The following is a 24,852-nucleotide window of genomic DNA, read 5'->3' as shown; positions in this document are numbered from 1 at the left end:
CTGAGTTCTTCTTTGAGATCTGACACCTCCTTTTTCAACTCATTTTGACCCCTCATAATTTCCTGAAACATTTGGGTAACTGATAAGTCTTTTGAGCTCTCTCCAGCCCCTTCTTGTTGTAACAATGAAGTAATTTTCGTATGATGCATACTTGGGCTGGAGGTGGCAGATGTGGGAGCCGAGAATGACTTGCCCATTGGTGGTTTTTTGGGCCCCATTTATCTGAGTTCAGAGATGGTATAAATCTTTTACAAAAGAAATGGCGTCAGTGGAGTGTGCAGCTGTGCCGACCCAAGGAGACAGGCAAATCCAAAAGTGAAAAGTTAGTTATGCATCGCAGTTCCAAGGCACGGAGGCACACCAGAAAGGGGAAAATCAAATAGTCAATATCAAGGAAGACCATATAACAGGAGTGGTCCAGGGGTCCTTCAGGGGTGGGTGGGTAATAATACAATGGCAGCAATTTTTTCAATGGTAGTTTCAAAAGGCAGACTTCATTTGTAAGTACAAAGACGAAGACGGAGGCGAGCCATCTTGGCTCCTGCTTTCACAGGGAGAAGAACAAAGGTTTCCATAAAGTTTTTTTTCCCTTTAAGAAAACAGCTCAGCAATCACCTCTTGCAGTTGTGATATGAATCTTTCTCACATAGTTAATACAGGTGACAAGTCAGCCTTTATTCTCTCTCCATTCCGATGTAGAGAAAGATAATTCAAATGCCGCTTTATCCGAGGGGGTAGAGAGAAAGAAAAAAAACCCCTCTAATCTTCCAGCTTCAAATAGATTGAACACGAATTTACTATAGTCTGCTGCTTATCCATTAACGATGATTAAGGAGATTAGGACGGATCTCCCCCCACCAGCATTCCAGCCACTCCTCCTTAATTAACTCCTTCCTCCTGGAGCCCATTCAGCGAAAGGGCAGACAGCCAGATGCTGCTCCATGCCCCCCTTCCGCTCCCCGGCTCCTGAGGTGAGGCTGGAAACACCCCTGCTGGCTGCCGCCGAATCCGGGGGTGTTTCCAGCAAGCCGCCCTGCGGCAGGTGGCCCCTCCAAGGCCCCCTGTGCTCCTAAAAGGAGCCCACCAGAGAGACGAACAGCGGACAACAACATCCATTGCCTCCAGTGACCGGAAGTGATCTCAGAGTTCTGATTGTTTTATGATATGTGTTACCTGACATGGCTTAGGCTTACATCATGAAAGGTTGATGTAAAATATTTTAGGTCTACTTTTTAAAATGAATAATTAGTAGACTGTGAGAACACGGCTTGCTAACTGCTCATTTTAGAAAAGTTAAGGCTTGATGTTTACAAACTCCCATGTGTTATGAAACATTTTATCACCCTTGTAATCATTTTAATCAAATTTTATTTAAATTTAATTTTATTATCAATTAAAGTAGAGCAAATATAATAAACAGTTTACCACGTCCTCTTCCCAGAAAGGCTGTATATTCCCACATATATCTACTAGGTGTCTTGTTCTCCCAATACAAATCTACACTTCAAAGCAGGTCCTTTAATGTTGGAAAATGTTCAGCCAGGCAGAGGGAGAACTCAATGTGGAATTAGCTTTGAATCATTGTGCAGTCACAAGAGACCCAGGACTGATCTCTCTCCCCCCACATCCCTCCCCCAGTTCAATGAAAGCTTATTTATCTGTTCCCATGGGAAGGCAAGCAGTCTGGAGAAATTCCTGTATTACAGGCATTATACAATAAAATAGTTACCTTTACCTTTGCACATGTGGATCTGATTGCTTGTGTCTGATGTTTAACTCTATACAGGTACTAAACATCTATTAAGTATTGCTGCAGAAAATATAAGTATTCCCTGATACGAGAGTTTCTTGATTAATAGAAATGTATTTGAACAAAACAATCATTAATCAAGTTAGAGTGTGATAGAATTTCTCATCAGTGCAACATTGTTATAGATACACCTAGATCCAAAATGTGAACTTAATGAAAAAATATCACGCTTGCAACAACAGCTTTTATAAATCGACTGGTTTGACTGCAATTATCATTAATTCTTATTGTCTGAGATACAGTGAAAAATGAAAGAGCACAGTTAGTGGGATTGTCTGAATTAGTTTTATAATTGAAGTTACTTATCACATATTCCGAAGTCTTGGATCTCCAGAGGCTGTCAGCCCATCAAGGTAGTCGAGATAGGAAATCAAATCATAACAACTAGCACCACCTTTAATGTACAGTTACAGTAACATATCTTGCAAGTCTAAAAGCAGTTCTCCCTTCCTTTGCTTTTACTTTCCAGAGTACCAGAGAAGGTCTTTTCTGAGATACTTTCTTCAAACCCATTTCTTTTGTGGATTGAGATATCTCTTGTCTGACCATTGCCCTGGCTACAGCTTTTTCTTGGATCTCCCAAGGGTACTCTATCATACAATTGAACAATCAATTGCAGAAGCACTTCAAAATGAGACAAACTCTTCTGTAGTTTAATAGACTGAATTATACCTTAACACATGTGAGTTGCAAATTAGCAGCCTGAAGTATGGGGAACTACCTGGCAGAGATAAGTAAATTCAATATGCGAAGAAAGGTCCATTTTTGGGCCATAGCTAAGACTTCAAATGTGGTGCGCCACATGAGCTTTTGAAACCAATACTTGTTATCCATGTCTTTTTATTTGCTGATATATACTTAATTTTCATACTTAGTCAGAAACAAATCCTCTTAAATTCAATAGAATTATGTGTTCATTCTTAGTCTATATGGAAAGGGATTAGGGAAAATTTGATTCCAGTCAAGAACCCATATCTTCTTGACATGCTACCAATATTAGAGGGGGGGGGGGGAATCCTTCCACTTATAACGGTAAAAAATAAATTTCAAACATCTGGAATTGATTCCACCAACATAGCTTATTTTGCTACTTAAGATTCATCAATTATGTCAAAAATTTTATTGTAAACTAGCAAAACACTCTATAGCTTCAATGAAAAGGGTGAAAAATATTTTATTCCTAATGTGTAAGTAATGCTGTCTGGAATTAAACTAGTAATGCAATAAGTTGGCAAGAAAAATACTGTGAAACAATAGACTGTTACTAGCCTGCCAATATAACAAATTAAACCAGACACATAGGTGTTTTTTGTTACATTTTCCCCAGTAGTAGAGATACTATAATTATAATTCCACTAGGTCTTTAAAAAATTTTTTTTTTTTGCAGGGCATTTCTTTTTAGAATCAGCCTTTCTTCCCCATTTATTTATTAATAAACAGAGCTTTTCCTCACCAGCATAAAAACTAGATGCATCCATCTTTTATCTGGTCATATAGCTCAAGATGATGTGACATACAAGCTGATTTCCTGTCAAGTAAGCACTTCACCATGTATATTGTTTTATATAAGATAAAACATTGTTTAATAAAAGATAAAACAATGCTCTATAACAGCATTAAGCAAGTTCATGATGTCACAATACAAATGGGAAAGGAAAGTGGAATGGGACTAGTCTATATCTGAACTATTATCAGTTATCACAAAGGATTTGACATGTATATCCCATAAAGAGTGGTAAGAGATGAAAGTGTGTACTGTATTATGTGCTGTATTTAAATGTATGATGCCATAGTATCTTCTTCCTTCTGTTTGGACAAATTCTGACGAAGTTAAAACAGGAAAAAAACAACAACCCGACACAGCAGAATGAAAACTGGAGTTAGATTCTATGCTGTTGGAAAAGAGTGATTTGGTACTCTGTATTTCAGTCTTTTACTTCAGAAGTGATATGTCTGAGTCAATTAAATCGCAACCATTAAAGTCCCCCATCTCTATTTCAGTTGGCAGAAAATGTACAGCTTCTTGGAAAAAACATGATTTCAAACACATCACCAGCTATGTGAGAACATCTTGAAGCAATGGTAGTAGTAAAAGTGGTGATTAAAATTAAACACCCACTGCAAGGCCAAATGATTTAGCAAATAACATACACACATACACAATTTTATACACATAAACAAATATTTTAATATAGCCGCATCTGAAATGTTATTGACATTTTAGTTATGTCAGATATTAACTTTTTTTTTTGTAAAAATGACGTATTTTACACATCTTTTATTTACAATTTTAATATACTTAAATGTTATAAAACACCCACTTTTGACTTTTAAAATATATGTATACTAGGACCTGTATTAGATTATATTATTATTTATAGCCAACGTAAGGTTTGCTGTGAAACTAAATATTCAATGGATATTTCATCTCAGTCTATTTACTAAAGACTGGCCCATAACAAAGAAAATCATAGGAAATGTGCAAATATCAAGAAAGGCAATAACATTGAAAAAAAAATCAAATTGACTGTTTTTCTTAAATTGACACATAAAATTGTTCAATAAATAAAAAATAATAATGTAATACAATTATGGTATCCTCCGGGATTTGCCTACATTGTTTTGCAAAATAACGCCAAAATTCTCCAGTTCATAATCAAAGGCAGTTATGAAATATCTGCATTTGATGAAAGCAGTGATCCAGGTGGGGCAGTGATTGTTCTACTGATTGCATGGGAATAAGGTGTTTCCACTCCTGGATGCTTTGCAGAATCCTCCTTGTAAGTGATCTTTAAAACAGATACATACAGAAAGAAATAAGTGATCCTGAGTAAATAAGTAAACATGTGGAAAAATTAAGCTCATTCTAAACCAGGGGTGTCAAACTGGTGGCCTGTGGGCTGGATGTGTCACATGCACCCAATTCCGCGAAGGGAAGAAACATCGTGATACATCACGTGATGGCAACGTGACAGGACAAGTTTGACACCCATGCTCTAAACTATACTTTTAGGAACCAACTTGGTCAGCTGTTTTTATCTATCCTGTTAAGGTTTTTAACAGCTGCCATATGAAAGAAAGATTTTGTTTTGTGTTTCGGTATCTCCCCACAACAGGATTCCAACTTAAAAAAAGGACTTTCTTGTTTAGCCTCCAATTGTGTAACATATCTGTAAGAGTATATTTTGACACTTTTATGAAGTACATAAGTGTATGAATGTAGCCCTGCTGGCTATGAACCTCATAAATAAACAGTGTATCACCTATTTACTTGCTGCATTTAACATTTAGCTGCAAGTGGCCATAATAAATAGTTTACACCTACACCCCATATGAATCAAGCAGCTCTTTCTCGTGTCTAAACATAAAGCATGAATGTATTTAAACATTTACTTAAACATTGACTCCTATGTCAGTACTAGAGATACATACAGAACATCATGCACATCTGCTCAGAAGGCCCCAGGGAAAAGTCTACTCCAGGCATGCAACCCCACTGCAAGTGCTGAAGAAGAAATATCATGCCTAAATAGGACTCTTATGAAACTTAAGTGTTTCTATTAAAAATGAAAATCGGAAATGGACTGTGGCTATTAGTCCATGAAGTCCTAGATAAGAATGCCTGGCATATTATTACAGTTCTCCCTGACCCTGTATTATATTTCATGCTTCCCAAAAGAATGACTAATGCCCATTTTTCTGCTAAGCATCACCAGTGAGATGCCTCCTTACTAAATGTTAAAAGAGCAGTTGGTGAGAATACATGACAGTAAAAGAACAGAGAGCAAAAAGAAAACCAAACATACCACTTTTGGCTATGGTATTGAGGGAAATGTTAGACAGTGAAGCAGAAAAGTTGTATAAGCACTGTCCATGACAGAGCTGCCAGAAAAAGAGAAAGAAAGATGTTGATGGAAATGCCACAGTCAGTGAACATACAAACACAACAGTAATGAAAAACACATAGGATTTCAAGGCCTGTTCATAAAATACTATTAAGGACCCGGTGACACAAATCCACCTGGTGGATGTGGTAAAAACACAACGGGAAACTTGCAAGGGTCTGGAGGTGACTAACTATGGAGGGCTGTAATCACAGAACTCTTATACCATCGTCTCTGAATTGAATGGAGTAGGAAGTATTAACTTCTCAGAAGTCACAGAAAGTCCATTAGGCCTCCTGGGATGCTTCTTGACAAATAGGGATAAATGAAACAGCAACACAGTTTGTTTATGGTTTATATAGATGGAGAGGTGTGAAACAGGACTTAGTGTAGCCCAATGAAACAACAATAACAGCAACAAAACATAGGATTGATAAGGAAACAGTAATATCCTAATTGATTAACTTATGTAGGAATCAAGATATAAGCCTGAAAATATTATTCATCCAGTCTTGTTCCCAATAGGGGATTTTCTGCCCAAGCAGGGTTTTTTTTTTAAAAAAATCTTGAATGTATAACAGGATCTCCTGATAGTGAGTTCTCAATTGTTTTCACAGGCTTAGCTTCATCCTGAAATCCATCTGTGTTTGGCATATATGATTGGGAAGGAGAAAAGCCTAACACCCATGATATGCCAGGATAGAATAACTGTGGTGTCTGCTCAAAGTGTAAAGAATCAATGAAATCTCCTCCACTTTGCTCTTGAGATTGGATTTCCCTTCACCTGAATTTATTACCTCTCCCTGTGTGGGTATATGGTGTCATATACAGCTTCTGGCAGAAGAAAAAGGAAGTTTATCCGTAAGTAACGTTTTCCGGGTTTTTTGTACACTATAACTTATTCTTGCTTCTAGATATAATAACAAACCAGCATCCAATTTGATGTTATCCTGTGTACATAGATTCCAATGTTGTCATATTGTATGGACAAAGATCAAAATATACTCAATAGCTTATCAAATCCCAGTATATCCTTATATTGTTAAACCTTTCACGGAATGATTGCCTAAAAAAGTCACTGTATGCTTTAAGAAGGAAGGGTGGAAGGAAAGAAGGAAGGAAGGAAGGAAGGAAGGAAGGGTCAACCTCTATAGATTATAAGAATTAGTCAGCATGATAGATTTTTCTTCTGATTAGTGATACTCTTAAATGATGGAAATCCAAACAGGAGGGAATAAATATGAATTAGCAGATGAAGGAAGGTAAAAGAGATAGGAGTATTTGAAATGAGACCAGGGGTGTCAAACTCAAGACCCAGGGGCCGGATCCAGCTGGTGGGATACTTAGATCTGGTCTGCGGGTTATCCTGCAAACAGCAAAGGACTGGCCTGCAGTGCCTCTTCCAGTAAAAATGGAGCTTGGGAGAGCCTCATGTGGTCATCCTGATCCTCGTTTTCAGCTGTGACTGTCTTCTGCAGCCCTCTGCCAGCAAAAATGGAGCACATGTGCCCCCATGTGCTCTGTTTTCCCTGGAAGAGGTATGCAGGAGGCAGTCTCTGCTGAAAACAGATGTCAAGCTGGCCATACTCTCATGGCCATGCCCCCTGGTCCCCCAAGGTCAAACACAACCCTGATGTGGCAAGCAAGAAATCGAGTTTGACACCCCTGCTTTAGACCAAGAAAAGAAGTTTGGAAATTAGGAACCTGTGGGTTTTCTAATTTCCCAAGGTGGCTCCCCAATTAGGATTTAAGCATTGTTTGTGTGACAATCCTAATGTCTTTGGAGCTGAAAAGAAAATGTTGAAAGAGAATGGCTAACCTGTTCATTCATAACCTCCGAGAGCTCATTGAGCATGTTCTTGTAATGAGATTTCATTTCTTCCTGATATTCCAGCTGATCCTCCTTAATAAGGCGTTCATTAACTTCAAGAGCTTGTCCACATGCTTCTGCAAATTGTCTGCATAGCACAAAAAATCTCATATCTTTAATGTCAAGGCAAAGTGTTATTGTTTCAAACATAAAATAGCATTTTGATTTTATTATGGATTAAAATGGTGTAGTCATAATGGACACAGAAAGATAGTTTAGACTTTTTGAAGAATTCTGTATTTGCCCCTTGATGTTTTGTTAGACTAAAAAAGGCCAGTTATCATTGTGTTTGTTTATTTCTATCTCTATCTCTCTCTCTATTTCTATTTCCATCTCTCTCTCTCTCTCTCTCTCTCTCTCTCTCTCTCTCTCTCTCTCTCTCTCCATCTCTCTCTCTCTCTCTCTCTCTCTCTCTCATCTATCTAATATATTATAAAACTTACCTGAATATTTCTTTCAGAAGTTTAACTTGGTTATCTGGGTATTTCTTAGCATTGGTTTCTTCAAGAAATGCTCGAGCATAAGCCATTGGTCCTGCATTTACCTGCAAGTCAAAGTGTACTATGTTATATTGAGGGCTGAGGTCAGTACTGGCAAAGGCAGCTTAAAACATTTTTTTCTTCTGTCAGTGCCTGAAGAACTGATCTTGTTCACCTGTTGCTGAATAGTTTTCTAAAATACAAATACATTATGGAAAGGAAACACTTGAAGATCAGCTATGCTAAATGGAAGGTTTGCTAGCACATCTTTAGTGGTTACCGGAATCTTCCCAAGATTGGGTGATCAAAATGTTTGGTGCCAATATTAAGGCACTCATTTCATTCTTTAAAACAACTTGAATAAATCTCCTAAATTGGAGCCCAAACCCCAACATGCTGTAAAAACAAACAATATGGCTCTCAAACTGTGGGAAGTAACTAAGGGGTAGCCAACTTAAGTTCACTGCATGAAATCAAAATATTATCACACTAAAAGCATAATAGATAAAATTAAATATGAAAACAGTGTAGTGTACTAAATTGCAGCTATCCAAATAAAAGTTAAATTGAAATGAAGCTAGATAACTCTTAAAAACTCTAATTATTAACACAGCCTTTAGTTTTGTTCTTCTTCGTCTCACACAATATTATCAGTATTTGTCTTCACTTTTCCTCTAAGATATATTTTCCACTGCTCCACTGCTTTGAGACTTATCTGAAAAGGAAGCATTTTTTTGATGTTGACTCTCTCATAATGATATACAACCTATAGCAGGCACCAAAGACTGCTCCACTGCTTTGAGACTTATCTGAAAAGGAAGCATTTTTTTGATGTTGACTCTCTCATAATGATATACAACCTATAGCAGGCACCAAAGACTTATTCTCTGTGGAAGGGGATGCAGCGGAGGTAGCTGAATCCTAAGGCAGATGCATCAATCTTTCTGGGAGAGGGATAATGATGCTCTTATCAGCGCTGCACTCCCGTTCTACCCTTCGGCAAACCTAGTAAGGGTATTAGGAAAAGGGAACTAAATCTCAGATTCAAAAGAATAAGCATTGTAACATTAATAAAATTATGTAATGAATTAATTAATGTTAAAATGCTTCTTTTGAATTTCCAGCAGGTCGGGTTGTAACAACAGACGAAGAGAAAGATTCTGTTTCCCGTTATAAAATCCTAAATGTCAAATCTTCTAAACCTGAGAAAAGGGCTGAACCATATTTACCTTAACACTGACGCTTCCTTGTAGCTTCAGCTGGAGTCGGATCATATCTACCTCTTCCATTGTACAAAGTTGTTTGAGTTCTGAAATTTTTTTGGACATCTCATCAATAGCTACTTCTATGGGGTTCAGTTCTGTGCTGGTCTGGTTTATAACTTGTATTCTTTTCTTCACGTATGGAAATAAATGGCTAGCTGCAGTCAAAAACAAGATAAATACATCTAAGGAAGGTTTATTTATTGTAATATATATTCATAATTAAAACAAAGCCATAATTCATACAATACATCCATGAATGGTTCCATTCTCTCATTCTTTGTATGTATGTATCTACAATATGTGTGGGTGTGTTCATGTATGTAAGCGTATATTTATATTTTTCTAAAAGATTGTAAAAGAATTATTCGCTTCTGTTAATCAAATTCCAGAATAGGTATAAGAATATACTTATTCTTATTTTGTGGATATTCATTCTTACTTTGTGGATACTATTCTTCATTTTACCTAAAGTATATTTGTGGTAGAAGCATAAGGTATATAATGAATAAATCAGGTATAAATAAGTAACAAGAAAGGTCTTGCTTCAGTAATAATTTTAATGTTATTTTAATAATTTGTAAATATAAATTAATATTATTGGAAACATGCTAAATAAACATAGTTATCAATATATGAGATTCTGTTCTAAATCAAAATATTTTGAAGCACATCCACTGGCCACTAGATAATTAGCAATGTGTTACAAAATATTTGTAACTATTTTTGTAAATAATAGATAACTAATTGCTATGCTGAATCGATTGGATTGACTTTACTGATTGAAGAAATAGTAATAATTTCTGTCCCTTCCCTCTTTTTGTGCTCCTTCAGGTCAGTGTTGATTATTGTTGACTACCTGAAATTTTGGAAAATAACACCCAACATCCCCGAGAAATTGCCCAGCCCTGCTTTGAAGAAGAATTCAGTGCTCATACTTGTCAGAATTGTCCGTCTCTTGCATTGCTCTTCTACGCCCCCGTGTTTCTTTCCTGACAAGGTGAATGGCGTTTCAAACACAAAGTGGTTGATATTGTGATGCATTTCAAAGTCAGTCTTACGTTCTTCAGCTTCTTTCTCTTCAAAGTATGGCGTGACATAGGTTACTTGGATATATGCATATTTAGGATCTAGGTCTTTGGGGTTAACCTACACAAACAAAAAGGAAGACAATGCATCAGTTAGAGACAGCAGAAGGACAGGAAAAGAAATCAAGCACTTGCTTTTTATGGCATATTACTGAAAATATGTTTTAGACATTTTAAAAGAGAATATTATTCATAAATTTCTTTGCTTTGGACAGGGTGGACAGCAAAAATATTTTCTAAGACAAACAAAACAGATTTACAGATTTCTAAGAAAGCCCTTGTTGCTGGCAGTTCCATAATATGAATTTCAGAAATTTGAAATCCCCCTCCCTCCAAAAAAGCATGCCTACCAGGACCCTCCACTTTTAATCAATTAATAGCAGTGTAATGAATGTACATAATTTTACACATCACAGCATGTAACAAATGTTTATATTACTATCAAGGGCCTTATTCTAACTCTTCTGATCAGAGAGATGAATATACATAATTACATGGCGCAGCAGTGGTTATGCCTTACCAGATCCACATTCCTCTTCATTTTTTTTTACTTCATTGGTTCCAAGTTATTCCTGCTTTGAGATTAATTGAATTTATGCGGTGAGCATGGCTCATTAGATAAAAAAGAATGTTTCATTTATTTTAAGTGGGTCTGGACAAAAGAAAACTGTGTAACAGCACAAATGCTTTAAAAATAATATCTGTGGACATTTCGAACCATACCTTATTGGAATCTTGGATTATCTTCACATTGTCTGCTCCAAACTTGTCCGCATAAAGTTTCATCAGTCGCTGAGAGATTTCAGAGAGGCCTGTTAATTTGGGCTCTTTGTAAATATATTCCTTACCCTCTTCCTCTTCAAAAAAGCCCTGATTAAAAGATAAATCATAACAATTACAGTAAACTGAGTATGATAAAAACACTTCGGGACCATACTGTGGATGAAAAATGTAACGTACTCGACTGTTAAGTATAAACAAAAATAATTTTTTTGAATGCTGCAGCTTACACATGATGAAGAAATGGAATGCATTTAAAAACCAAACTCCTACATTTGCACAGGATGAATATCAACTTTTAATAATAGGGAGAAAAAAGCCTGTGTGAAATGAGACTGAAAACATCCTTGGAATTTTATATTACATACTTATAACCCATATTTTGTAGCAAGTATGCCACCGTGTGGTACAATTCAGTAAGGATAATGAAAATTAGTGGTTTCTTGCTTCTTTCTTTATAAAAACACAACTGCAGTCAAAACTACAATTGTATGTATGTGGAGAACTGGACACCTTTGCAATTAAAATAATACATTAGCTTTTGAAGCCTATGTATTTACTCGCTAGTTGATTGTGGGGAACTAAAGTTAATTTATTTTTATTAGGCAGAAAGCTGTGTTTCTCAGAAGTGGACTGCCTGCTTCTGAAAAATTACACAAAATTGGTTTGTTAGTCATCTTAGACCCATAGGGAGTACTAATTCTTTTTAAGATATAGCTTTTAGCATTGTGCCTTTTTAAAATAACAAACTGCATAATAGGTTCCAATCTATAAACACATTACTCATGTATAAACTATTATTCATTGTATGAACTGTTGAATCCAGTACTTTATGGAGTTTGTTGCATGTGCATATTTTGACTACGATTTATGTACACATATATATTCTTTCATATTTATATCACCATTGATGTTATTCTGAGCTTCTGTAATACAACAATGCTATCAAAGAACCCTTAGATAGTTTCAAAATGACTTAAACGAGTGAGAAATGTTTCTGATAAAGAGGTAATTCTAGAATTCTTACTCCCTTTTTGTAATGGGAAATGACAATTAAATTAGAATACATAATTTTCAAACTTAACTGTACACATGGGGTGTTATTTACCTAGTTTAGTCTAGTTACTGAAAATTAGTTGTCAGTGCTGCTGTTGTTATTTTTATTAAAACCGGGAAAGTAGTGTTTTTATTCATTTTGTATGAATTGCTCTAGAACTCTGTGGTGTCTTTCCTGGGATGCATGATGAATGGTGGAACTTCCAAAGGTAGGGACATTATTAACTGAAGAGAAGCCCAATGCCAGCCCATTGAACTTTCTGCTCCCTTGCCAACTCTGCTGAGGACATTTCAGGCTGCATAGGAAGAGAATGATGGTGCAAGGTGGTTGCTTATCTGCTGTTGCACTGGGAGGATGCCATCCATGCTACCGTTTTTGAGCTTTTGTCACAGACCACTTTATCACATTTCTGCATTCAGAGACCCCATGTTATAAAAAGTCTGGCCCAACCACTGTTCTACTTAATGATATGAGGAGTCAGAGGCATGGAGTAGGATAGGAAATGATCAGCTGCTGAGTCCAATGTCTTACTAGGTTACGATAAATTATAATTAAAAATAATTGTTCCTTATTTTAGAAAACACTTCTGGCTGCTAATTTTTTTAGCTCAACTAGAAAGATTCATTTATTCATAAATGATAAATAATGGCCTATATATTAGTCATTTTCCATTTGCATTTTTATAAACTGCTCCCTTCTCTTTTGTTTACGCAAGTCAGTACTGAAGTTTTATTGGCAAGATTTCAGAAATGGTTTGCCATTGCCTCCTTTCTAGGGCTGAGAGAGTGACTGGCTCAAGGTCACCCAGCTGGTTTTCTACCTAAGGCAGAACTAGAACTTATAGCCTCCCAGTTTCTAGTCAGATGCCTTAACCACTTCACCTGTGATGGTGAACCTAAGGCATGTGTGTCACAGGTGGCACACGGAGCCATATTTGCCGGCACAGCAACCCTCGGCAGGCCTCAGCTCTAGCATGCATACCAACTGATTTCTGGCCTTCCGGAGGGCAGGGGAGGCCATTTTTGCCCTCCCCAGGCTTCAGGAAAGCCTCTATATCCTAGAGAGGGTGAAAAACAGATCCAACAGGTCAACAGGAAGTTCCGATTGGCCCGTTGGACCTGTTTTTACCCTTCCCAGGCTCCGGGGGCTTTTCTGAAGCCATGGGAGGGTGAAAACAGCCTCCCCAGGTCCCCCAGAGGCCGGAGGGCCAGAAGAGGCTGTTATCCTCCCCAGGCTTCAGGAAAGCCTCCAGAGCCTGGAGAGGGCAAAAATTCCCCTGTGCGGAGCTCACTCACGCATGCGCAGGAGGGGTTGCTTGCGCATGCATGGTGGTGGGTCGCTCGCGCATGCGCTGTGGGGGTCACTTGCACATGCACAGGTGGGTGGCATGCGTGCGTGCGCAAAAGCGCACATGCATGTAGTTTTGGCACACCTTTAGAAAAAGGTTAGCCATCACTGACTTACACCAAACTGTTTCTCTTTCTCATTCTCTTTGTGACCCTTCGCACTTTGAAGTCATGATGCTGAACCTGTCCCTATGAAACAAAATTTAGACATATAAAGGCAGATGGCATCATCCCTGCACCAAAGGACGCATGTGCATTGCACTGACACAATTGCCTCTTTGAAGATCTCACCAACACAGGAAGAGCAGTGTCCACCAAATGGTCAAGCTAACGACACATAGAACCTAGTTCTGAAATATCTTGCCAAAGGATGTTTACTAGATTCATACTTAATACTCTTTAGTACTATTGGTTTTATTCAAGTACATAGATAACAAACTACAAATATGTTCTTAGAATATTCCTAGAGCTGGAAGATAATTTTCACGGATTTTTCTTTTACTCAACAGTTCTCTCAAAATGCATGCGGAAAACTGAGGAAAGTGTTACAATAACATCAAACAGGGGAGCTAGTGAAGATTGCTTCCCCTTTCCATCTGCACCTGAAGCTTTTTTGAATATATGAAAAAAATTCTAGACTCAAATCAACATATGCAAAATTAGGAGATGGAGGAATATTAATTCAATTTGATGGTAATGTAGGAGGAGAATACAAAACGGTCGTTTTTGCCAATATGGTCCCTATTTAATAACAAAATTTGATACTTTCAGCATTCAAATCATTATCTCTATATTGTCAAAGTCAAACTCAATTTAAAATTGCCCTAATGGTATTGACAAGGAATACTGCATAACTACTGTGTTCTTCTTCCTATAAACTCATTTTAGTTTATATGAAAGAATCTCTATATTTTAGAAATTCTATTTATTTTCATAATTCTTTTCTTCATAAAACAATTCATGCTTTCTATCTTTACTAGTTGCCAGACATTTGAGGTAGCTTTAAAAACAGGAGCTTGGTGAAACAACACAATGTTCACAACATCCTTAGGCTTAAACAATTGTATTACTTTCATTTAATTTGATGTAGTCCTGTGTTTGTCCTTTCTTCATGGAATTTAGCATAGATTCCTTGGAAATCCCTGTAATGCTCATTTCCAATTTTGGATTTCAGCAGTATTTTAATGAACCATGAAATTGCAGTCTTCTGTTCACTTTTCATTGAGCTATTTTTCTTTGGAAAGGATTAGTTTCATATAAAGGCAAATGCTGCTCGTGCGTCCTAAATATTAAGTAGGTCACATAATACCAGTCCTGCATCTTTATGTAAAAGATTCCACTGTGAAATGTTGTGAAAGATATTTGCTTCTTATAAGATATAATAAGTAATGAATTCATATCAACTATATGCTTGGGGCTAGTAAAATGCAGATTGTTAAAAAGCTTTAGCTCTCTTGATGGTGGAATTAACCAGTGGAACAGCTTGCCTTCAGAAGTTGCCGGTGCTTCATCTCTGGAGGTTTTAAAGAAGAGATTGGATAATCACTTGTCTAAAATGGTATAGGGTCTCCAGTTTAAGCAGGGGGCTGGATTAGAAGACCTCCAAGGTCCCTTCCAGCTCTATTCTGATTGATTGATTTTTTTCAAGACAAGGTGAAATTACTTATGCGCAAGATTCAATTATCTGGGACAGTGTTGTCAAACTCAAATTGTCACAGGAAGGTGTTGCTGAAAACTATTTGGTACCATGAAGACATACTTCCTAGCTTCCTAGGAGTCACCAAGTAACACTGTCTCATGGAGGGACCGGGAGCATGCCTGTTTTGCCAGATCTGGTGGGACATTGGCTACAAGTTTGAAGCACCTGACTTAATATTAAAAAATGTAGGTTCTTTCAGATCATGATCAACTCTTAATATATTATATTGCAATACACAAATCAAGGAAAAAAATAAATATACTAATTGAACAAAGGTTGTCAACACATTCAAGTTGATTTCAAAGTAACATGATTTTTAAGTAAACCACTATAGCCACGAAGTAACATATTTCAATTCTGAAGAAAGATAATATACTAAAGTGTGTTGGGAGAGCTACTGGTGCCCACAGAACTAGGCTGTCTATCTACATATGAATAGATCTTCATATTTAGTTGTAATGAAATACAAATTACTTTATGTAGTGTCATTCTATTTGTTTTCCACAACTTGATACTTGCCAGCCTACATGGCCCAATCACCTGAAAGGCTTCATATTGATGAAAGCTATATTACAAAGGTTGGCATTGTTTTGAGTAACGTACAACTCAAAGTAGTAAACAAGGGCAAAACTACCAGGCAAGTGTGAAAAGGCAATAGGCTTTTACTGTACCTGAAAGCAAATATAATGTATAATGCAGGAGTTCCTACACTTCTTGCCATTACACCTGCCTGTGTAGCCTTAAGGTACAGATCTTCCCTAAGAAACCCAATCACCAAAATGGAGACAAAGGAGCAATTAGAATAATACAATTAAGTTTTGGGGAAGGTGAATGAATTGTAACAGCGTACAACAAAAAGGTTCTCCTTCCATGCACTTCGCCAAGAGAGGTGCACCTCACACTTTGGAAAACCTTGCTTGTTCTGCCAGGACATATGCAGCAAGGCTGTTTGCAGTGGGCATTTCAGATAAGAAACACATAGCTGAACCTGCTTCCATTAGCTATGGGAACAGATTCAAGCCTCAAGTACATGAACGCCACAGGAACAGATACATCTTCATAATTCAAGGAAGCAGAACAAAAGCATTATTTTGCTAGATGCAGCACGGTATATAAATGAGTGAAAGCAATGTTATTTCATCGTTCACAGTGAATATTAAAAAAAAGGTAGAAATCAAGGTTAACCAAAGGTCATACAAGTTGGATGATGTAAGAAGAATTAAACAAAACAGCATGCAAAAGAATAGACAACTTACCACAGCCTTGAATAAGTTCAAAAGAGGAAAAGAGCAAATTTCTGCATTAAAACCTAATTGGCAGACAACATTATTTAGAACTGATTTTATACATTTTTTTTTTTAAAAAAAAGAGGGAATGTTTCTCTGGAAAGTTCATCTTTAAAGAACATGCTGTCCCATCTGATATCTTGTGGAAGCAAGCATATACATACTATAACCAAAATAAGTAGGCGGAAATACAGAGTAGTGTGCAAGCATTCTACAATGAGCTACAAGACTCAGAAGCCAACTAGAAAGCAAAGCTAGTATGTCTACGCAAACTAATATCTAATAAAATTAAGGATTTCAAATCAATTAGGAGAAAAAAAGTCTTCAATTATTTTGTAGCTTTTTTTCAGGGATGATTTTGAATACAATCATATAATTTATATTCACATTGCCTTATCTTCATTTTCCTTTTATCTGTTTAATAGTCAACAGTATCAAACTATGACAAGCTGTTATAATGAAGAGGCTCCTTCTGAACTCTGCTTTAAAGAAATATGAACTTGTCTGTGAGCTTCCCAGGCTATAGTATAATGTTGGTTATATATATATATATCTTTTAAATTTGTATTATGAGATTTTAGTTGAGATAACCTCCTCTGTGTCTTACTACCAAATCTCTTGCAAAAGATAAAAAAAATACATATACACTGTTACCTAAAATTGGGGGTAACTGGGGTGGGTGGGGCGGGGTTAATCTTTGTCATTTGTCATAATATAATCTTAGGTCTTAATCTAGTGCATATTTATTTACACATACTGTATGTCTATTCACTTCAATGGGACATTGCCAAATCAGCAATTAGAAGCTTAAATCTAAATGTGAGGAAACCTCTAAAACTATTCTTACAGCACGTTGTCACCAATAATATTTTGCTTCTATTTTTATATGACTCTAAATATACATTTTGCTCCATGAATTTTACTATAGATAAATCTTTAATACTGAGAGCATACCAGATCAACTAATCCCTATGATATTGACTTGTTGAATGTGTTTTATACTGTTCTTAAAAAAAAATTGTTGGGAAATGTGTAGTTTAGCTGAAAATTCCCCCACAGTAGTCACTTACTTGGCCATAAAATGCCACACGGTAGTATCGTCCAAATAAGCGCTTTTCAGAATTCACAACTTCTGCGACTTTCAGATAAGATCTATGGATGTCATAGTACAATTCAGACAGTCTCTGGAGGAATAAAATGAAAGTACATTTTAAAGTAAAAACTCTGGTATTCAAACCAACTCATATAACCAATTTGTTCTCAAAATGTAACATGTATGTAGTATCAGCTTCCAATTATATTATTTTACTATTTTTTTCCTCAATGATTTTTCTATCTTTTCTCATATTACAAAATACTTTAATACTGATTAAAAAAGGCAAGGCAGAATAAATATGGAACACTTTTATTGGTAGTGCTAAGTGTCTTCCATTAGGAATTATCTAGGAGGCAGGTATTCAAATACATTTATAATTATGAGCATGAATTATATATAATCATATATAAAGAGACATTTGGTCTAGTGGGTATGACACAAGGCTAGAAAGCAGAGGACCATGGGTTCAAGCCCCGCTTAATCAGGAAAGCTGGCTGGCTGGCTGATCTTGGGCAAATCTCAGCCCAGTTCACCCCACAGGGTTGTTCTTATAGACAAAATAGAAGAAGGAAGGTGTGTTGGATATGTTATCTGCCTTGAGTTGTTTGTGAAAATAATAAAGGTGGGATATAAAGTAAAGAAATAGGTGAATAAATAATTATAGATGGCAAATCAATTTGTGTTTCTACTGTGTATGCAAGTGAGATCACATTTTCTTACTTGTCCTGTGTGTGATGGGAATCCATCTTTTTATAATGCAGTCTCATATTAAAAAGGTACACATGAACAACACAATCAGCATTTTAGTCAGTTTAATTGTAGATTATGTATATAAAGTATATGTATGTAATCTAATTATGTATATACAGTATAAAAAGCAGATAATATCGAAAGGTGAATATAATTGCAAAGTCCCTAAAGCACTGACATCCTATATTATTTTTCTCAGTGTGATTTCCCCCTAATTTTTAGCTCAGCTTACTTTGAAATCTCTTTGTTTTTCAAATACGGCAATAACTGGTTTGTTAACTTCAGCAATGAGTTCATATCTTTCACATTTCCAGAGATAGTCAACACATAATTCCAGCTGTTTCACAAGGATGTCCTGCAAGTGAAGAAGGAACATCAGGTCTGTGATGCAAAATAAAGTTCTTAAAAAAGAAATAAAGGTAATTAAAACTCTAGTTGTGCTCCGCTGGATATAGGTCTCACTGAAAACTGTGAAGAAAACATACCTAAGGTCAATTAAGAACGACATTGCTAACCTCATTGTATGGTGTATCTTGCATTCCAGAATCTTCTTTCATTGCTCCTTCTTCTTTAATATTTGGTGTAATATTGAGAAAAGCTGGCCATCCCATAGAAAACAAACCTTTTCAAACGAGAGAAAAAGTCCTATCAATGCTTCAGTAGCAATCATTTAAATATTTGTAGTAAATCAAGACATTACATATGACACTTATTACAAATAATATCAATATTATTAACCCTCTTGTAAAGACTGTAGTTTATAGCTAGTAGCTATTATTTGGTAATTTTGGCAAAAAAATATTCTTCTTGTCCAAAGGCTTAATTTGGGAACCTCCCAATGAGACCCAAAAGGATAAGGATGATGTGTTAAAGTATTTATGATTTTGAAATATGTAGTGTTCTCAAAGTTCTTATAAAGTTTTTTTTTATTAATAACTGTCAATAGAATAAAGGACATATAAATATGGGATACGCTAAGTTAAGTCTGATTATACATATTAGAAATATGTATTGATATTAAACTTGATACATATGAAGCCATAATTTATTAAAACTTGGTCCCAATATGATTTAAGTTACAAAACCTTCAGCTCATTGCCTTTCCCAAGCTTATTTTTTAAAGAATAGTGATAGCAAAGGAAGCTGTTTGGAAGTCTATTATGTAATAACAGCGTTGCTTAGTTCTCAAGCAAGGTCTCTGGATCTGAATGGCACTGTTTACAATGCCCACGGTCAATGGGCACTTTGTAAGTGTTTATGATTGTGGGAACTGATACTGGGATGAACTGAAAATTCCATTTTCCAAGCTGACTGGTATCATAGATTAAGGATGGGCCATTTAAAAGTCTCCTTTCATTAAATACATACAAATGGGGTTCTTCAAACTTTGTCCAGCCCATAAATGGTCATGGTTAGAACACTCACTTCCTCCAGGGTGAGTTGTTAGTAAGATATTATTATCAGAGATTTCAGCATCTTCCAGGAACGGATGAGAGGTACAAATCTTTTCCATTTTCCAGTAACCTATGGTAGTGTGAGATGTTATTAGCATTTGGTTACTTGTATGTGTTAAGACATGCATGTTTATTTATTTAAGCCAAGGTATGGAACAATAATAACTCTCTCATCTCAAAGAAAAGAAAAATAGTATACATATATATGAAACTTGAGTTTTAGGCAAAATACAAAATTTTTGGAACATGAAATACTTTTACTTCTGCCATGGGAAATATGTGTTTAAATAGCAATTTAAAGAATAAATACAAAACGTTATAAATAGCATAAAGTAGGTTGTTAATCACTTCTGTTCACACCCTACTGTTTTAGCTTACCCTTTCTCTTCAGATATTCAGCAATAAGGGCAGCTATATGGATGTAGCACATAGCAGCCTGCAAAAAAAAAAAAAAAAACAACCACTGGTAAGTATTTTTAAAATAGGCACATGCCACCATCCTATATCTCTATAGGATTTCACTGACTATACCTTCACCATGGCTAGGTTATAAACGCTATCACCTGCAGTTGTAGGGGGGCATTATAAAAACACCCATTTACAGCAGACCATATGCTCGTGTGGATCTGTCTCCAGGGATTCCTCAGTTATGTAGTTTCTACATAATGTTTCTGGCTTAAAGGCTGTAATAAAGATTTCTATTTTGGACAACTAGTACAAAACAAGCACTCATGTTAAAGGGCTGCTGGAAGGATATATATATATATATATATATATATATATATATATATATATATATGTGTGTGTGTGTGTGTGTGTGTGTGTGTGTGTGTGTGTGTGTGTGTATGTATATGTATATGTATATGTATATGTATATGTATATATGTTGTATTTGTACTGATAAATATCAGTACATATACTGATATCTATCTATCTATCTATCTATCTATCATCTATCTATCTATCTATCTATCTATCTATCTATCTATCTATCTATCTATCATCTATCTATCTATCTATCAGTGGAATGGGCTTGAAATGTTCAGGAAATACATTTAATTTGTACTCTTTTAAAAAAGAAAAAAATTGTTCAGCTATAGCAAACAAAATCTTTCAATTACAAAAAAGACAACCAAAACGAATTATTAAGTATGGTTGTGATCTACTCTTTGTCAGCTTTCCAAATAGCATCCAAAATTAAATCGGAGTCCAAGACAAGTCGTACTGCTCAAAGTTCCAATTTATTAAGAGAGCCATGCTGGTACATCTGGGAAAACCTGAATCTGAAGCTTATCAGTTTTCCCCACCCAAGTTAAAGTTCATGATCTTGCCCCCAGACCCACAAGTCCATCACATGGTCCAATCTTCCATTGCCATGCTGGCAGTTCCACCCATCCAGTTCCGGTCAGGTGCAGAGGTGCCAAGACAAAGGATGACCTTGGCAATCTAGAAAGGAATTTTATTTTGGCTACATAACATTTTACTCCGTACTATCCCCCCTCCCAATTCCCCACTATAGAAACAGCATAGTAGAATAATGGAAGTGTGGTAGGCCAAAGATCCAAAAGGAACATGGCTGCAGGCCTGGCACTCTTCTTGATTCAGTACACTACATATGTCCTAATAGAATCTCATAAAACTTCCTAGAATAAAGTACCAATAATTAAAGAAATGTTAGGCATTGAAGGTCAGCATGGCTGCTATGACAACTGCATTCAACTTACTAAGTGACAAGTTATATATATTTTGATTTCAATTTCTTATGAAAAACAGAAAACATGTACAGAATTAGGTCATATTTTCCTGCTGTCCACATTATAATTAAAGCTGCTGATGGATTATGACAAAATCATGCTCCTGTAGAAAGAGAAATTGTGGGAGGAGCTTAAGATTTGTTTAAGGTGGCACAGTGGTTAGAATGCAGTACTGCAGGCTACTTCAGCTGACTGCTAGCTGCAGTTTGGCAGTTCCAATTTTACTGGCTCAAGGTTGAATCAGTCTTCCATCCTTCCAAGGTAGGTAAAATGAGGACTCAGATTGTTGGGGGCAATATGTTGACTATGTAAACCACTTAGAGAGGGCTATAAAAAGCACTATAATGTGGTGTATAAGTCTAAGTGCTATTGCTATTGTTATAATATTGCGACACCAACACAATTTCACTGAAAAAATAACACAGTGCCTGAATTTAACAATCTCCTGAGTTCCGCTACTGATTAAATGGTTCTCTATTTTGAATGCAAACCCAGCAATATGTATTTGGGTAGAATTTGTAGAAAACACCCTGCTTTAGGAAACAAGTTGCTTAAATGAGTTCCTCAAATAACATGCTTGATTGAAACAGAAAGATGATGTTGAATTCTTGTTTTTAAGGCTTATTAGAAGCCCTTTAAAATACAAAATAATGTATAAGTTTCAGATGAGCTACCTCAGATAAGTCTCCATTTCTTGCATGAATTTTGGCCATGCTCTCCAACCAGGTCCTACGTAATTCAGGTGTACTTGCATATGAATTTGCCAAGCTGTATTGTAAGTCCACAAGCATCTCTGGATCCTTCTCATGTTCCTTCATTTGAGCTGTAGCCATTAAAACCGTTCTTATGCGTTTGGTCAAGTCTTTCACTTCTGCTGGGAAGTTACTGTTCTTTGGGAAAGAGAAATAAGAGAATTTAAGTTCACAAAATCTCTATTATTATGTTAAATGACATCTATTTGGAATAAGTCAGATAACCTGATAAATAAATGATTGTGTGCATCATAACAATGTCATAATAAATTGTTTGCTGTTTCTTAGCCATCCATTTATTTATTTATTTATTTATTTATTTATTTATTTTATTAAATTTATAGACCGCCCCCTCTCCCCGAAGGGACTCGGGGCGGTGTACAGACACCACATTAAAACCTAATGTAAAATAGATACACTTAAAAACCAATTAAACTATAAGGCTGTACAGGGTAATAAAAGTTAAAAATTAGCTTAAAACAACGGCAAAAATTTAAAAGTACAGAATTGAGGGACTAGATCGGGATTAGGCCAAGCCCGCTAAACCAAACAAGTGGGTCTTGAGCATCTTAAGGAAGAAGCGGAGATCAGTGATTGTTCTGATGTCACGGGGGAGGTCATTCCAGAGGGTCGGGCCCATCACAGAGAAGGCCCTACTCCTAGGCGTCGCTCGCTGGCACTGCCTCGTGGATGGCACCCGGAGGAGCCCCTCCCTGTGAGAGCGGATCGGTCGAAGGGATGTTTGGGGCAGGATGCGATCCCGCAAGTACCTTGGTCCTGTGCCATGGAGCGCTTTAAAGATGATAACCAGTACCTTGAAACGCACCCGAAAAGCCACAGGTAGCCAGTGTAGCCCGTGCAGGAGAGGTGTTACATGGGAGTACCTCGAGACTCCCGCAACTACCCGTGCGGCCGCATTCTGAACTAGCTGCAGCCTTCGAGTGCATCTCAGGGGGAGCCCCATGTAGAGAGCATTACAGTAGTCCAGCCGAGACGTCACAAGTGCATGGGTGACTGTGTGGAGGGCATCCCGGTCCAATTGGCGCACCAGGCGAACCTGGTGAAACGCCCCCCTTGCCATGGCCGTCACATGGTCGTCCATTGACAGCCGGGCATCTAGGAGGACGCCCAAATTGCGAACCCGATCCATGGGGGCCAGCTGTTCACCCCCAAAGGCCAGTGATGGACATAGCTGGTTGAACCGGGACGCCGGTAGCCACAGCCACTCCGTCTTGGACGGGTTGAGCCTGAGTCTGTTACCTCCCATCCAGATCCGCACGGCTTCTAGACACCGGGACATCACTTCGACGGCATCGTTGGGGTGGTTCGGGGATAGAAATGTACAGCTGGGTGTCGTCAGCGTACAGATGGTAGTCTACCCCGAATCCACGGATGATCTCGCCCAGCGGCTTCATATATATGTTGAACAGGAGAGGTGAGAGGACCGACCCCTGGAGCACTCCGCAGGTGAGCGGCCTCAGGGTCGACCTCTGCCCCCCTGTCAACACACATTGCACTCGGCCAGAGAGGTAGGAGGAGAACCACTGCAAAACGGTGCCCCTCACCCCCAGCCCCTCCAGACGATGCAATAGGATACCATGGTCGATGGTATCAAAAGCCGCCGAGAGATCTAATAGGACCAGGATGGAGGAACAGCCCCCATCTCTGGCCCTCCAGAGATCATCCACCAACGTGACCAAAGCCGTCTCCGTGCTGTGGCCGGGCCGGAAACCGGACTGGCACGGGTCTAGATAATCCATTTCTTCCAGGTGGCGTGGGAACTGTTGTGCCACCACACTCTCTACAACCTTCGCCAAAAAGCAAAGGTTGGAGACGGGACGATAATTAGACAATATAGCCGGGTCCAGGGAAGGCTTCTTGAGTAGGGGCCTCACCACCGCCTCTTTTAAGACGGCCGGCAAGAACCCCTCTCTAAGAGAAGCGTTGACTAGTTCCTGGAGCCAGCCTCATGTAACCTCCCAGGATGCCAGTATAAGCCAGGAGGGACACGGGTCCAGTAAACATGTGGTGGCTCGCAATCGCCCACGCAACCTGTCCATATCATCGGAAGTAACAGAGTCAAACTCCTCCCAGACTAATCCCTCAAGACCCACCTCCGACGTCTCTTCTGGACCACTAAAGGGGACCCACTCGCTGCGAATCTGAGCGATTTTGTCCTGCAGATATTCCCCAAACTCCTCTGCTCTACCCTGTAAAGGGGCTTCCCGCGGCCTCTGAAAAAGGAGGGAGCGGGTCAACCTAAACAGGGCGGCAGGGCGGTTATCTGCGGACGCAATAAGAGTGGCACAATACTGACGTTTGGCCACTCTCAATGCCACAAGGTAAGTCCGTAAATGGGCTCTCACCTGTGATCGGTCAGATTCGGAGCGTGACGATCTCCATATGCTCTCTAGGCGTCTCTTTCGGCGCTTCATCACCCTCAGCTCCTTGGTGAACCAAGGGGCCTGGGTGGAACGCTGCCGTG

The 24,852-nt window shown here is 37.8% G+C and overlaps 1 protein-coding gene across 7 annotated transcripts in view; it reads right to left on the bottom strand.

The window, feature by feature from the left end:
• Positions 1 to 3,426: 3,426 nt before the first annotated feature.
• DOCK10 (dedicator of cytokinesis 10) overlaps positions 3,427 to 24,852 on the bottom strand; it is a gene marked incomplete at its 5' end in the record, with an annotated part of 144,329 nt that continues 122,903 nt past the window's right edge. For 4 of the 7 annotated variants that reach the window (XM_081956362.1, XM_081956365.1, XM_081956363.1 and 1 more), the window contains 13 exons: positions 3,427 to 4,599; positions 5,617 to 5,692; positions 7,514 to 7,652; positions 8,008 to 8,108; positions 9,273 to 9,463; positions 10,244 to 10,454; positions 11,117 to 11,263; positions 17,632 to 17,745; positions 18,640 to 18,762; positions 18,923 to 19,029; positions 19,833 to 19,931; positions 20,240 to 20,297; positions 22,290 to 22,505. In XM_081956362.1, coding sequence (XP_081812488.1) covers positions 4,532 to 4,599; positions 5,617 to 5,692; positions 7,514 to 7,652; positions 8,008 to 8,108; positions 9,273 to 9,463; positions 10,244 to 10,454; positions 11,117 to 11,263; positions 17,632 to 17,745; positions 18,640 to 18,762; positions 18,923 to 19,029; positions 19,833 to 19,931; positions 20,240 to 20,297; positions 22,290 to 22,505 — 1,650 coding nt within the window. In that variant the 3' untranslated portion in view covers positions 3,427 to 4,531. The remainder of the gene's footprint in view (positions 4,600 to 5,616; positions 5,693 to 7,513; positions 7,653 to 8,007; positions 8,109 to 9,272; positions 9,464 to 10,243; positions 10,455 to 11,116; positions 11,264 to 17,631; positions 17,746 to 18,639; positions 18,763 to 18,922; positions 19,030 to 19,832; positions 19,932 to 20,239; positions 20,298 to 22,289; positions 22,506 to 24,852) is intronic. The other 3 variants (XM_081956364.1, XM_081956367.1, XM_081956368.1) reach the window with 2 other exon arrangements.

The sequence above is a fragment of the Natrix helvetica genome (assembly GCF_964273705.1).
Source record: "Natrix helvetica genome assembly, chromosome: 5".
NCBI lineage: Eukaryota > Metazoa > Chordata > Lepidosauria > Squamata > Natricidae > Natrix > Natrix helvetica.
This window is presented reverse-complemented; position numbering and strand designations above follow the sequence as displayed.